General features: G+C 45.7%; 2 protein-coding genes across 4 annotated transcripts in view; one reads left to right on the forward strand and one right to left on the reverse strand.

The window, feature by feature from the left end:
- Positions 1-11,759, reverse strand: part of PLAA (phospholipase A2 activating protein) — a 28,153-nt gene extending 16,394 nt beyond the window's left edge. Inside the window, 6 exon segments of the mRNA XM_050943069.1 lie at positions 172-307; positions 1,541-1,708; positions 2,044-2,164; positions 2,264-2,364; positions 5,258-5,451; positions 11,413-11,759. Of these exon segments, the coding sequence (XP_050799026.1) occupies positions 172-307; positions 1,541-1,708; positions 2,044-2,164; positions 2,264-2,364; positions 5,258-5,451; positions 11,413-11,759 (1,067 nt within the window).
- Positions 11,760-12,130: 371 nt separating this feature from the next.
- IFT74 (intraflagellar transport 74) overlaps positions 12,131-14,390 on the forward strand; it is a 70,764-nt gene continuing 68,504 nt past the window's right edge. For 2 of the 3 annotated variants that reach the window (XM_050943113.1, XM_050943115.1), the window contains exon 1: positions 12,172-12,232. The gene's annotated coding sequence lies outside the window, so the exon portion shown is untranslated. Of the gene's footprint in view, positions 12,233-14,390 lie in introns of all 3 variants that reach the window. The other variant, XM_050943114.1, reaches the window with a different exon arrangement.

A 14,390-nucleotide genomic window follows, 5' to 3' on the forward strand; every position in this document is an offset into this window, starting at 1 on the left:
GTAAAAGTGTTCTATGAAACTAAGAAAATATAAAACCTCCATCAAAATAAGAAATTTTATCCCGGAGCAAGGCACTTCTCCCACACACAACGATGCATATAATCAGTTTGACAAAGTGTTTTGCAAATTTAGCTCACTACATATTATGCAGACAGAGTGAAGTCTGGATACCTTGCACCAACCACGATGTCACCGTTGTCTAACACACAGCAGCTCCAAACAGACTGAGCTGGAAATCTGATTATCTGAGCACATTCCCCTCGTTTCCAGATCCTAAGTGATCTGTCCTCTCCAGTGGTTACAAAATCTGAAAAGACAGAACATACAGAAGTTTAATATAAAAACAAAGATAAAAGGTACAAAGTAGCTTCCTGCAAGTAAATACTTTACAATTAAATGCTTCTTGCATCTCCTTAAAGAGGTCTACAGGGAAAGAAGGATAAAATAGTCATTACTCATCCTTCTTTCTGAAAAAAAGTGCTCAAGTGTGTAAACTGGTGGGCTGATCCACTAGAAGGAGAAGGTGAAATTATACTCTAAACAAAAGCACAGTTCCAGTTCCCTTCTCAGGGCTTTATTAATAAAGCTTAAAAAAAAACAATACAGTCTCATCACCAGCAAGGCATTATCTTCCCTGGGGTCTGCAAGACTTCAGTCTTCACAGCCCTCCCTAGCGGAGGCTTTCCGCCAGCTGGCTCCTGCAGTTGTCCCCTTTGAAGGCCTTACAGGTGCAAGAAAGTCCCCTCCTAGGTCTTTCCCGAACCCTGGGCCTCTCCCATCTGCCCCTCTGTCTAAGAGGCAGCAAACCTCAAATGCTATTTACTGTTGAGTGCACAAACTAGGAGAAACATGTGACCTACTACTACATCTGCCAGTTTTAAAGGGTACAAGGACTGTAACAAGTGCACTGAGATATGTGCATGCACCCCCGGGGTCCCGTGCTCCGTTACAGTGCTTTTGGAGCTTTAGTTTTCATCAAGTGTGCAAACATATTCTATAGATCATATAAAGATCTTCTGATTAACACACAAACCTGAGAATCAACTTCTGTAACCTTGGACAAATCACAGTCCTGAGCCTCTGTTGTCACATCTAACTCTCAGATATGTAGTGAAGATTACATAATTAACATTTGCAGTATGCTCTGAGACCCTTCTGCACAAGTTGCTATAGGAATATTAAGTATTGTCTCTAAGACTATTGCTATGTATAAGTATCATTTTTGCACTATGCTATGGTACTGATAGGCAAATGGCAACCCGGACTGAAATCCTGGCCTTGTTGAAGTCAATGGGAGTTCTGCCATTGACTTCAGCAGGCAGGATTTCACCCAATTCCCAGGACCTTTTGGCTCAAATCTATTTTCTGAACAGTTTTGAACCCAGATGTTCAACAACATTTCTCCTGCAGTGACATGTTTACTGTCCAAACTGAAAAAATACAGAAAATAGAACGCTGATGAAAGAACTCAGATTATATAATGGTACCAGAACTACCATTCATTTTGAAAAGCTATTTTACTTCGGAAGAAAAGTCTTACCTTTACAATGAGGGAAGACAGATATGCTGTATATATAATTTGTATGTCCGTAATAAATTTGAAGACACTCGCCCGAGATCTGCCACCTTCGAATACTGGCATCATTAGCACAGGAAAGAAATTCTGTGTCACTTAAAATCGCTAAACCTCTCACACAATCTTCGTGTCCTTTATAAAGGAAAGGAAAAGGTTTTATGAACAACCAAATATTGCGTTCAGCAGCAGCTTAACATATCAATACCTTATTTTGCAATCTCATTTCTTTATCCTAGAAACTAATATTTAATAAAGAACCAGCAATAAAAAAAAATCTTTTGCTGAGCACTTTCTGAAAATCAGGCCTCTAACGTGTCTCAAGCTGGGTACTCAAAAACCACTAGCCACTTATGAAGATCTTGGTCTAAATAGTAAGTTACTTGAATCCACTACATTTTCACAAACAGGAAGTTGATTTATAAAGATGTCAGATTAGAAAATACTCTTAATTTTACCCAAACACTTACCATTGAATGTTCTCTCGCATCTGCCTGCTTTCCATAGTTTAATACTTTTGTCAGCTGAACCAGTCAACATTAATCCCTGCTCAGGCAGTATCTTCACTGCCCATACTGCAGCTGTGTGACCCTGTGAACAAGAACAGTGTTAGAATAGCTAGAGAACAATTGAATTTACAAAGCTGTTCAATTATTCATTATTTGATATACTCATGAAGAACTACTATACCTGTAATGTCATCATGCACTTGTCATTCAGCCAGACTTTAGCTGTGGTATCCCATGAGCCACTAAGCAATGTGCCAAATTTCCCAGATGAAAGGCTGCAAACTGGAAAAAACATTCAAATCAGCATTGACACATTCCTGTCCTCTGCCCCTTTCTTATTCCAGTAACATATGGAAGGAGATTTTTCTTACGTTAGCAGCACATATTCATGGAAGGTAATCTTTAAAGTTGTTTCCAGGGCAAGCTTTTGGTCCTTTCCTCTTCTACTTTGGAAAGGGAATTTAGCATTCCTTCAGTCACAGTACTAACTAGAACTAAATTCTTCAGAGGATATCTCTGTGACACAGAGGACCACTGGAGCCGGCTGGCAAATGGTACATTGTTCTGTAACAGCAACTCCTAGCAGGCATGACTGACTTACTACACCTAGCACACAGCTTTCGTGGTATTTATCCACAAATGATGTAATGTAAGAGCTTAAATGAAAGCAAGCATCACACTGATAATTAATGTCATTGTGAAATAGATGTATAATGAAAATATGTTCCTAAAGTCTGAATCTAGACAGAGCTCACAAACAGGTTTCTGCCAGACAAAAGGCTGTATATTCACCTGTCTCGGTTCACACATAAGTTAAGCACAGTAAGCCAATACAATGCAAAACTCAATTTACATATGAAGTCAACAGGGAGGCAATACACTAGAGACTGAACCACAGCAGGAAGTAAACGAACAACACATTTACATTTATGAAATGGAATCTCAACCAAACTTGGTAGGAGACGCTGCAAAAGGACATGGGGGGGAAAAAGGAAGTGGGGGGAGCTGGGGTGGCAAAAAGGCTCTAGACAGGAGGTTAGTCTGTTAAGTTTAGCCTCTACAAAGAATGTATTGATTTGATTTTATATGTAACCCTTCTGGTTTCATTATCCTTACTCATTAAAGTAGAACTGCTGCATTATGAATACCTCAAGAACGGAGGCTGTTCATAACTCTGAACAAAATATTATAGTTGTTCTTTCAAAAATTTGCAACTGAAGATTGACTTAATACAGCTTTGAAACTTTACTATGCAGAAGAAAAATGGTTCTCCTCCCCCATTCCTTTTTTGTAGTAGTTTACATTTAAATCAGTACTGGATATTTGGGGAGGGGGGGCGGGGAAGAGAGTGTCTCTGCTGCTGCCTGATTGTGTACTTCCGGTTCCAAATGAGGTGTGTGATTAACTGGTCAGTTCTTAACTCAGAGTTTCTACTGTATGTCTTAAATCTTGATTTTTGACGATAAATTTAGGATTGTTTTCAAGTAGATCTCAGTGCTTTGGTATTGCACAAGGAACTGATCCCAAGTCAAATCATTCAAGCTGATGTATCTACTGTACACTTGGGGACAGCATACCTGGTATTAGCAGGAGTGGATAAGGGCCAGAACACAACAGGGGAACGCTTCAAAGTCTTGGGTCTGGGACAGGGGTGGGCAAACTTTTTGGCTCAAGGGCCACATCGGGGTTGCGCAACTGTATGGAGGGCCACGTAAGGAAAGCTGTGACTCCCCAAAACAGCCTGGCTGCCACCCCCTATCCGCCCCCTCCCACTTCTTGCCCCCTGACTGCTCCCCTCAGAACCTCCAACCCATCCAACCCCCCCTGCTCCTTGTCCCCTGACCGTCCCCTCCTGGAACCCCCGCCCCATATCCAATCCCCCTGCTCCCTGTCCCCTGACTACCCCGACCCCTATCCACATCCCCACCCCCGACAGGCCCCCCTGGACTCCCATTCTCAACCCTCCCTGTTCCTCATCCCCTGACCACCACCCTCAGAACCTCCACCCCATCCAACTACCCCCTCCTCCCTGACTGCCCCCTAGGACTCCTCGCCACCTTAACAGCAGCAGGAGCTTGCAGCCGTGACACCCAGCCAGAGCCAGATGCGCTCCCCACACTGCCCAGTGGGAGCAGCAGGCCAGAGTGCGGCCCGCACGGCAGCGTGGCTGCAGGGGACGGCGGAAAGCAGGGGAGGGCCAGGAGCTAGGCTCCTCAGCCGCGAGCTCAGGAGCTGGGCAGGACGGTCCCATGGGCCAGATGTGGCCCGTGGGCCATAGTTTGCCCATGTCTGGTCTGGGGTATACCTACTGTTAACCTCCAAGGCAACATAAGTGTTTGCATAGCCCAGAGATTAATTGGGTAGGTAACAGACTGGAGATGTCAGGGAGCTGACTCTCAATTAAGCACAAACAAGTCTCTCTCATACTGGAGTCAGGGAGAAAAAACACAGCAGCAAAACACGTCTGGCTGGCACTGCGAGGGGGTGGGTCCCCAAACATCTACACTGAAATTTTATAGCCCCGCAACCCAAACTCTTCAAGCCCAAATCAGCTGACACAGGTCAGCTACGGGCATGAGGATATGTCTACACTGCAATGTAAGTCCAGGGTTTGAACTCAGGCTCAAGGCCAACCCCCCTTCTATCTACACACAAATCACTCTAAGCCAGGGCCTGGACCCAAGAATCAAGCCCTAATGCTTTGCAGTGTAGATGCAGCCCCATTTGACTCATGCTCTTGGAGTCTTTCAAAAGTATTCCACAATCCCAGGGCCAACTTTCTTTGTTCCCTGGACAGTCAAGTTTGGAGCAGGGCTCATGGTTTTTTAACAGCTTGTCAAGTCCCAAGTGGGGCCCTACTTCAATACTGAGGCTCCTAGGTGATGCCACAACACAAATATTATTAATCCACATAAATAATTATACATTATGATAGCTATGCCTTGCTCTGTTGAAAACATGAGAGTTACTGTGACTAGTTTATCAAGAATCTGGATTATACAAAACCTGCCGATAGCCATATTTGGAAGTAATTCCTCATGGAAAAATACTAAAGAATTCTAAGTCTTACAAAAGCCACATTTTATGAGCCATATTTTATTTTAACCAAGTTAAAAACAATTTGCATTAGTTCCAGTTTTTGCAAGGGGAATTACAAAACAAGACCTAAACTTACCAGTGTTTTTGTGACCCTTAAGGACATAGAGTGGAGCTGTGTTGTCCAGTGTGAAGATGCAAATATTATGGTCATTTCCACCTGTTGCAATTAGCCCACGAGGATAGATGTCACTTGAAGGTATGATGCATACACAAGATACAAAATTGGAGTGGCCTCTCATACAATGCATTTCAGTAAACCCCCTGTTAGGACTAAACAGACATATAGATCAATACATTTACATTTACAGAATAATAAAATAAAACAATTTAATTTAAGCTACAGAATGCACTTTATATTCAAAACCTCTTGGACTGATCTTTATTTATTTATTTAGTTATTTTTGAGAGAGAGAGAGAGAGAGAGAAAAAAATATTTAATAATATTTATTTATTTACAAATAGCCTAAAGGAGTCAAGAAGTAAAGCCACTACTTCTATAATATTACACACAGAACAGAAGGATTTTTCTTGATAAAGATTTTTGAATGTCAAATATTTTACTGAATCCGATGTATATTTTTTAAAAGTACTGAGAAGCGTTTACACAAGCAGAAGATAAAATCCTAAATGACTTAAATAGCTACAGAAATTGAGATTAATAAATTCAGAAATAAAGTTAACTTGATTATATTTCTTAAAATCTTACTGATTGCCACTTAGCACTGACAAATGTTTACAAGTTCCCTCCAAAATCAGATTTTTTCTTCCATTCTATTTAATACTTATTAAGGCCCATGCTGCAAATGGGAAGTTTACTACTTTTCAATAATTTGTGTGTTTCCCTTCCTACACATGCAGTTAGCTTTTTAAGATTCATTTTGTAATATCCCCTTCATTTTATTTTACATCAGTTTCCCTTATTATAGTCAGAGTGTGGGTTTAAATTGTTTCCATAACCCATCTGGTTACATTTAACAATAATATAGGCTTCCTGAGACAAGCCTAAGAAAAGCAAATCTTTCATGTAATAATATAATCTATCAAATAATTCAATATTTTAATCTAGTATCTAAAATACCTTGTGATCGCAAGTCAAGATTTCTGTAATGCATCATACAACTTTTATGTTGCATTAACAGTTCTGTTTTGAATTTTCAAGGTTTTTTTTTATTTTTTTAAGAAAAGATTATTCTTCTATAACTAATAAGACATCAATCAGCAAGTTATTTATGCTTGTGTCATTAGAAGACTTGTGCCAGCTGGCAAAAAGCTGTCTGTTACTACTGCAGACTAAGGCCCCAACCCTGTAATTGGCTGTGCATGGGCAACAAACCTCCTCCTCTTTCTTTTTCCTCTCCCCCTCCCCAATGTGAAGGACAAGTGGCTTCAACGAGGGACTGCCTGAACAAAGTCTTTTGCTGGATCAAGGCCTAAGTATGCACTTTCATACTCATGTTTAAGCATGATTAAGTATATACCTTTATAACCATGTATGAGCACAGGTGAGGGCTTGAAGACTACAAGAATTTTTAATGAATCTGTAAATTCAGGGGTTGTACCATATGATTGGAGAATTGCTAACATAGTTCCTATTTTTAAGAAAGGGAAAAAAAGTGATCTGGGTAACTACAGGCCTGTTAGTTTGACATCTGTAGTATGCAAGGTCTTGGAAAAAATTGGAAGGACTAAGTAGTTAAGGACATTGAGGTCAATGGTAATTGGGACAAAATACAACACAGTTTTACAAAAGATAGATCGTGCCAAACCAACCTGATCTCCTTGAGAAAGTAAGTTTTTTTAGACAAAGGAAACAGTGAATCTAATTTACCTTGATTTCAGTAAGGATTTTAATATGGTTCCACATGGGGAATTATAAGCTAAACTGGAAAAAGGTGGGTAAGAAACTGGTTAAGGGGAGACTACAGCGGGTCGTACTGAAAGGTGAACTGTCAGGCTAGAAGGAGGTTACTAATGGAGTTCCTCGGGGATCAGTTTGGGGACCAATCTTATTTAATCTTTTTATTACTGACCTTGGCACAAAAAGTGGGAATGGGCTAATAAAGTTTGCGGATGACACAAAGCTGGAAGATATTGCCAATACAGAGAAGATTTGTATAACCTTGTAAACCAGAGTAATAGTAATTGGATGAAATTTAATAGTGAAAAGTGCAAGGTCATGCATTTGGGGATTAATAACAAGAATGTTTGTTATAAGCTGGGGATGCATCAGCTGGAAGTAACGGAAGAGGAGAAGGACCTCGGAGTATTGGTTGATCACAGGATTATGAGCAGCCAATGTAATATGGCCATGAAAAAGGCTAATGTGGTCTTGGGATGCATCAGGTGAGGTATTAGTACCATTATACAAGGCACTGGAGAGACCTCATCTGGAATACTGTGTGCTGTTCTGGTCTCCCATGTTTAAGAAGGATGAATTCAAACTGGAACAGGCACAGAGAAAGGCTACTAGGATGATCAGAGGAATGGAAAAACTGTTTTATGAAAGGAGACTCAAAAAGCTTGGCTTGTTTAGCCTAACCAAAAGAAGGCTGAAGGGAGATATGATTGCTCTCTATAAATATATCAGAAGAATAAATACCAGGGAAGGAGAGGAATTATTTAAGCTCAGTACCAGTGCAGACACAAGAACAAATGGATATAAACTGGCCATCAGGAAGTTCAGACTTGAAATTAGACAAAGGTTTCTAACCATCAGAGGAGCGAAGTTCTGGAACAGCCTTCCAAGGGGAGCAATGGGGACAAAAGACATATCTGGCTTCATGACAAAGCTTGGTAAGCTTATGGAGGGGATGGTATGATGGGATAGCCTAATTCTGACAATTAATTGATCTTTGACTATTAGCGGTAAATATGCCCAATGGCCTGTGATGGGATGTTAGATGGGGTGGGATCTGAGTTACTACAGAGAATTCTTTCCTGGGACTCTGGCTGGTGAGTTTTGCCCACATGGTTAGAGTTTAGCTGATTGCCATATTTGGGGTCAGTAAGGAATTTTCCTCCAGGGCAGACTGGCAGAGGTCCTGGGTTTTTTTTGCCTTCCTCTGCAGCGTGTGGAACAAGTAACTTGCTGGAGGATTCTCTGCACCTTGAAGTCTTTAAACCACAATCTGAGGACTTCAATAGCTCAGACATAGGTTAGAGGTTTAATACAGGAGTGGGTGAGTGAGATTCTGTGACCTGCATTGCGCAAGAGGTCAGACTAGACGATCATAAATGGTCCCCTCTGGCCTTAAAGTCTATGATTCTATAACCTGAAGAGCTAAAAAACAGATTTTTGAAGTTTTGAACAATTACAGTGTTGCAACTGTAAGCATCTCAAACTACAAAGTGCCTGCTGTAATACTGTTTTCTTCCACTTTCTGATTCGGGGTTTTTCACAGCTATACTATAATTGGACAAAAAACATTTACTTTGAAATAGTCATATTTTAAAAGGAATGTCAATGAAAAAGTCACACTTCTATCTAAAGGTTTTTTGTTTTTCTTTTTTAACCTAGAAGACACATCTAATATTAAAATAAATTAGAGATTAAAGGAGAATAATATTTCTATTTTTAGGTTTGTTTACACAATATTTGACCACCCTCTGTACACAGTTTCAAGACTTCCTCTGAACAGCCAGTCTAGTTGAGAAAAACAGTAATTCAAAATATAAAAATCTGGCCAACTATGAAAGTTGGCAGGTACTGAACCTGAAACAACTTTAAACTCAACTTTCCAGGTATTGGATGCAGCGGTCTCCTACCTCCTTGAATGTCTCAGATGCACAGGAATCAGTGAAAATGTTAACATTCCAAAGGCTCTCTTATAACAATCATGATCTCCTCCCCTACCCCTTCCGTCAGCTTCTCAAATGCTACATGTAGGTTGAAGTCACAAAACGCACAATAGTGGAAGTCACAATAGTCAGCTAAACCTCTCCTCCACCAAAAAGTAAAAGAATAAAGGGCTGCAGCAACCCCAAGTGCAGCCAAAAATTTGTATATGATAGTTTATGCATTGATCCCTTTCCGCTGTACCCCTATAATTTCCTGAAGTGGACATATTGCTATTACCCACATTGTGATCACTAACATAGTGGAGGAGAATTAAAAAGAGCTGTCATATTCATTTGGAAGAAAGGACAATTCCCTCCTTTGTGATATAGTTTTTAGGAAATTTTAAGAGTTTATCCCTCCAGTAATACAGGCTCTCTATACTTTCCCTCACGCAAATTACAGTTTTATATGACAGCCTCCTGGCAAAATATTCAGATGAACTTGTTAATTGCTTCTCTTTCCACTCTCTGTTAGAAAAGAAAGTGCATACCCACTAAATCAGGAGTCAGCAACCTTTCAGAAGTGGTGTGCCGAGTCTTCATTTATTCACTCTAATTTAAGGTTTTGCATGCCAGTAATATATTTGAACATTTTTAGAAAGTCTCTTTCTATAAAAGTCTATAATGTATAACTAAACTATTGTTGTATGTAAAGTAAATAAGGTTTTTAAAATGTTTAAGAAGCTTAATTTAAAATTAAATTAAAATGCAGAGCCCACCAGACCGGTGGCCAGGACCCGGGCAGTGTGAGTGCCACTGAAACTCAGCTCACGTGCCACCTTCGGCACGCGTGCCATAAGTTGCCTACCCCTGCACTAAATCAAGGATATGTTTTATAATTTTAAACTATGCATACAGTAGGAAATATGTTTTGCTGTTGCCCCAAGTATATACTGCAATCAAGGGTCAGCAACCTTTCAGAAGTTGTGTGCCTAGTCTTCATTTATTCACTCTAATTTAAGGTTTCGCGTGCCAGTAATACATTTTAACATTTTTAGAAGGTCTATTTCTATAAGTCTATAATATATAACTAAACTTGTTGTATTTAAAGTAAATAAGGTTTTTTAAATGTTTAAGAAGCTTCATTTAAAATTAAATTAAAATGCAAAGCCCATCAGACTGGTGGCCAGGACCCAGTCAGTGTGTGTCACTGAAAATCAGCTTGCGTGCCGCCTTCAGGACACGTGCCATAGGTTGCCTACCCGTGACTACATAGCAGTACATCTACTGATTACAACAAAGGACTGGGAATTAGCTCTCAGTTTCAATTTCTGACTTGCTCTCTTAGTTTCAATTCAATGACTCACAGTGTGACCCTGGCAAGGCTACTTAGAAACAAAATTGTACAGCTGTTTGTAACACCTAAGATTTTTATAACTGAAAGCAGTCAACAAAAAGGTTTATCTTTCTTTTTCAGTTTGTTTTGCACACTGAACTGTACTTTGTGTATAAGCAGTGTCAACGCATACAATATCTGTATATTCAGTTTCTAACTTGCTGAACAGACCATTGTGAACACTAAAGAAAGCAGAAATACCCTTTTAAAAAAATCTTAAAATTTTTAAATTGTGTTCACAGAACACTGACCTGTCAAAAACTTGAATGACTTTATTTTTAAAAACTAAGTTTATAGTATCACTTTTATCTCTTATTGCTTCAGTAAGCCCATCTATAAACAGGATTCACACATTTATGAGAGCGATGGAAAAATGTAGCATCTATACAGCACTCTGAGCTATTGAGATAAAATGACCTATTAGAGCATCATTCCCTGAATTCCCCAGAAAGTAGACACAAGGAGTACACTTAATGATCACTAACAGAGCAACTAGATATCCAATTCGAACAGACTCTGCACAAAAAGCCCTAATAACGAGCAACCACAAGCCTGCTCACTCCACAGGGTCGTTATGAAATTGAGAGATTCACAAGGTGGTTAGAAAAAGCACCGGGCAAGCCGCTAAGGCTGTAATCTATTTTTAAACAGACACACATGCATGTAAGTAGCAGCTAACGCCAGCCACAGAAAGAGCAGAGAGATTATACTCCTTTGCACTCAGATTCTGAACGCTTAGGGCCAAATTCAGCTGTGAGACACGTACCCCCAACTCCCAAAGTGAGGAGTCAGGGAAGAGTTTGGCTCTTAGAGCCAAGCAGGAAATGTCAGAGCTAGTTCTGGGGTTGGCGGAGGCACAGGTGCCCCTATTACAGCCTGGGGGAGGCTGGCTTAAAGGAGATCCTCATATTCGTCCCCCCGCATGCCTGCTGTCGGCGCAGCAGAGGACTGGGGGGCGCGGGCCACAGGGAGCCCAAGCGGCTGCTGCTGCTTCTAGGGGACAGCGGAGCCTGGTCATCCCACATGCCCCCGAAGAGACCGGTCCCCGCAGCACTCACCCGTCGGGGGCCCACAGCCGGGCGGTTCGGTCCCGGGACACAGACACGAAGCCGCCCGGCGGGAACAGGCCGTGACTCAAGCCCCGCACGTCCAGCTCGTGTCCCACCACGGAGCAGCGGAGCTGGTAAGTGCCGCCCGCGCTCGCCATGGCCGCGGCTCTCCGCGCAGCTGGAAATCTCGTCTCAGCCCGGGAAAGCCGGCGGGGAGCGGAGGCACCGTAAGGCGAGACCCTGACACAGCAACAGGAGCCCTCCCCTCCGCCGGAAAACGTCATCAACAAGTGCCGGGCCGCCGCCCCCAAGGCCATTGATCACATTGAAGGGGTAGAGACTGCATATCCCGGCATGCGCAGCGCCAGACAGAGAGGAAAGACCAGGACGGAGAGGGCGCGATGATTGCTGGGAGCTGTAGTCTCAGTAGATCACGTAAATTAGAGCCGGCGCTTAGCATGCTGGGATTGGTAGGCCCTTATTAGAGCCAGAGCGGAAACCTTTGCAAGTTAGGACTTGCGCAGTGCCATGTCCTTTCCCAGCGCCTATCTGTGCTGAGATTCCTGCGGGCCCTTCCCCCTCTCCCTTTAGTGGGGTAAACTGTGTATTCTCAGCGGGGGTTGCGGCGCTCACTCGCTTTCCCGGCTGTTGGAGGCGGCGGGGTTTCAGAATCTCGCGAGAGCGAAAGGAGCGCGGTGGATGATTGGCTGCTGGAGCAGGCGGGGCGGGGTTGGTCGGTTGCTGTGATACAGGCAGCGCGTGGGGACGGGGGACGGGTCGGCTAGGAGGTAAATCGGATCCAACTGGCTGTGGAGAGCGGCCGACTCGGGTGAGACCGCGGGGCCGGGATCCAACCGCGGCTCGCGCTGGGGGCCCCCTCCCGCTAGGGCGGGACCCCGCGCTCCTGCCTGGCGTTCAACCGCTACGGGGAGAATCGGGCCCGGATCCGACTCTTCCTGTGAGCGTCCTGGGAGAGAGCCACCTCGCAGCGCCATCCCAGTGCCCCTGCGCCGCCCCACCCAGGGCCCCTGCGCCCTCGAAGTGCCCGCCCCTAGTGCCCCGTGCGCCCCCGCCCAGTGCCCCTGCGCCGCCCCCGGTGCCCGCCCCTAGTGCCCCTGCGCCGCCCCACCCAGTGCCCGCCCCTAGTGCCCCTTCCCCCCCGCCCAGTGCCCCTGCGCCGCCCCCAGTGCCTGCCCCTAGTGCCCCTTCCCCCCCCGCCCAGTGCCCCTGCGCCGCCCCCAGTGCCTGCCCCGTGCGCCCCCCGCCCAGTGCCCCTGCGCCGCCCCCAGTGCCCGCTCCTAGTGCCCCGTGCGCCCCCCGCCCAGTGCCCCTGCGCCGCCCCCAGTGCCTGCCCCGTGCGCCCCCCGCCCAGTGCCCCTGCGCCGCCCCTAGTGCCCCGTGCGCCCCCCGCCCAGTGCCTCTGCGCCGCCCCCGTGCCCGCCCCTAGTGCCCCGTGCGCCCCCCGCCCAGTGCCCCTGCGCCCCCCCCGTGCCCGCTCCTAGTGCCCCGTGCGCCCCCCGCCCAGTGCCCCTGCGCCGCCCCCATCTCCGGTGCCCGCACCCCCAGCTCCGCCCAAAGTGCCCAGTGTGCCACTCCTAGAGTCCACACCCCCCAGCGCCATCCCTAGTGCCCCAGCACTGCCTTAGTGCCCCTCATGCACCGCCTCCATCCTTAGTGCCCGCACCCCCCAGCGCTGCCTCTAGTGCCTGGTGCGCCACTGCCATCCCCAGTGCACCTGCGCCGCCTCTTGTGCCCCCATGCACCGCCTTCACCCCTAGTGCCCCCTCCCAGTGCCATCCGAGTGCCCGTGTGCCATCCCCAGTGCCCGCCCCTAGTGCCCCGTGCGCCCCCCGCCCAGTGCCTCTGCGCCACCCCCATCCCCAGTGTCTGCACCCCCCAGCAGCTCCCCTAGTGCCCCCATGCACCGCCTTCATCCCTAGTGCCCCCTCCCAGTGCCATCTGAGTGCCTGTGTGCCGTCCCCAGTGCCCGCCCCTAGTGCCCCATGCACCCCCCGCCCAGTGCCTCTGCGCCACCCCCATCCCCAGTGTCTGCACCCCCCAGCAGCTCCCCTAGTGCCCCCATGCACCGCCTCCATCCCTAGTGCCCGCACCCCCCCAGCGCCTCCTCTAGTGCCTGGTGCGCCACCCCCATCCCCAGTGCCCCTGCGCCACCCTCATCCCAATGCCCACCCCTAGTGCCTGGTGTGCCGCCCCAGTGCCTGCCTCTAGTGCCTGGTGCGCCGCCCACCCAGTGCCCCTGTGCTGCCCCCATCCCCTAGTGCCCGGTGCGCCGCCCCCAGTGCCCGCACCCCCCAGTGCTGCCCCCATGCACCGCCTCCATCCTTAGTGCCTGCACCCCCCAGCACCCTCCTGTCATAACATATTCCCAGATTTGGACCTTAGCGTCCAAAATATGTGTGTTAGCATGAAAACCTCCAAGCTTAGTTACCAGCTTGGACCTGGTAAAGCTGCCACCACCCAAAAAATTAGAGTGTTTTGGGGCACTCTGGTCAGGTGTTTCAGGTTACTCCTTTTCCAGGTGAAAGAGACATTAACCCTTAGCTATCTGTTTATGACACGCCCCCCAAATTGCAGACAGTGCGGAAGCTCACTAGCGGCGATTTCCTCCTAGAACTTTACAATAAACAGATTAATACAACACATGCACCTTTACATATACCACTAAGTATATAACTAACATACTTCTACATTTTAAGAACACTTTTTAACTACTGGATTCTGGGAAACTCTCACGGGAGAGTGCATCAGCTACTTTGTTAGAAGCTCCTGAGATGTGCTGAATTTCAAAATCAAAATCTTGGAGAGCCAAACTCCAACGAAGAAGTTTCTTGTTGTTCCCCTTGGCAGTATGAAGCCACTTTAGCGCAGCATGGTCAGGTTGTAGCTGGAACCGCCGTCCCCAAACATATGGGCGTAGCTTTTCCAGGGCGTACTCAATGGCATAGCATTCCTTTTCACTGACTGAC

This window comes from Gopherus flavomarginatus, chromosome 3 (assembly GCF_025201925.1).
Source record: "Gopherus flavomarginatus isolate rGopFla2 chromosome 3, rGopFla2.mat.asm, whole genome shotgun sequence".
NCBI classification, from domain to species: domain Eukaryota; kingdom Metazoa; phylum Chordata; order Testudines; family Testudinidae; genus Gopherus; species Gopherus flavomarginatus.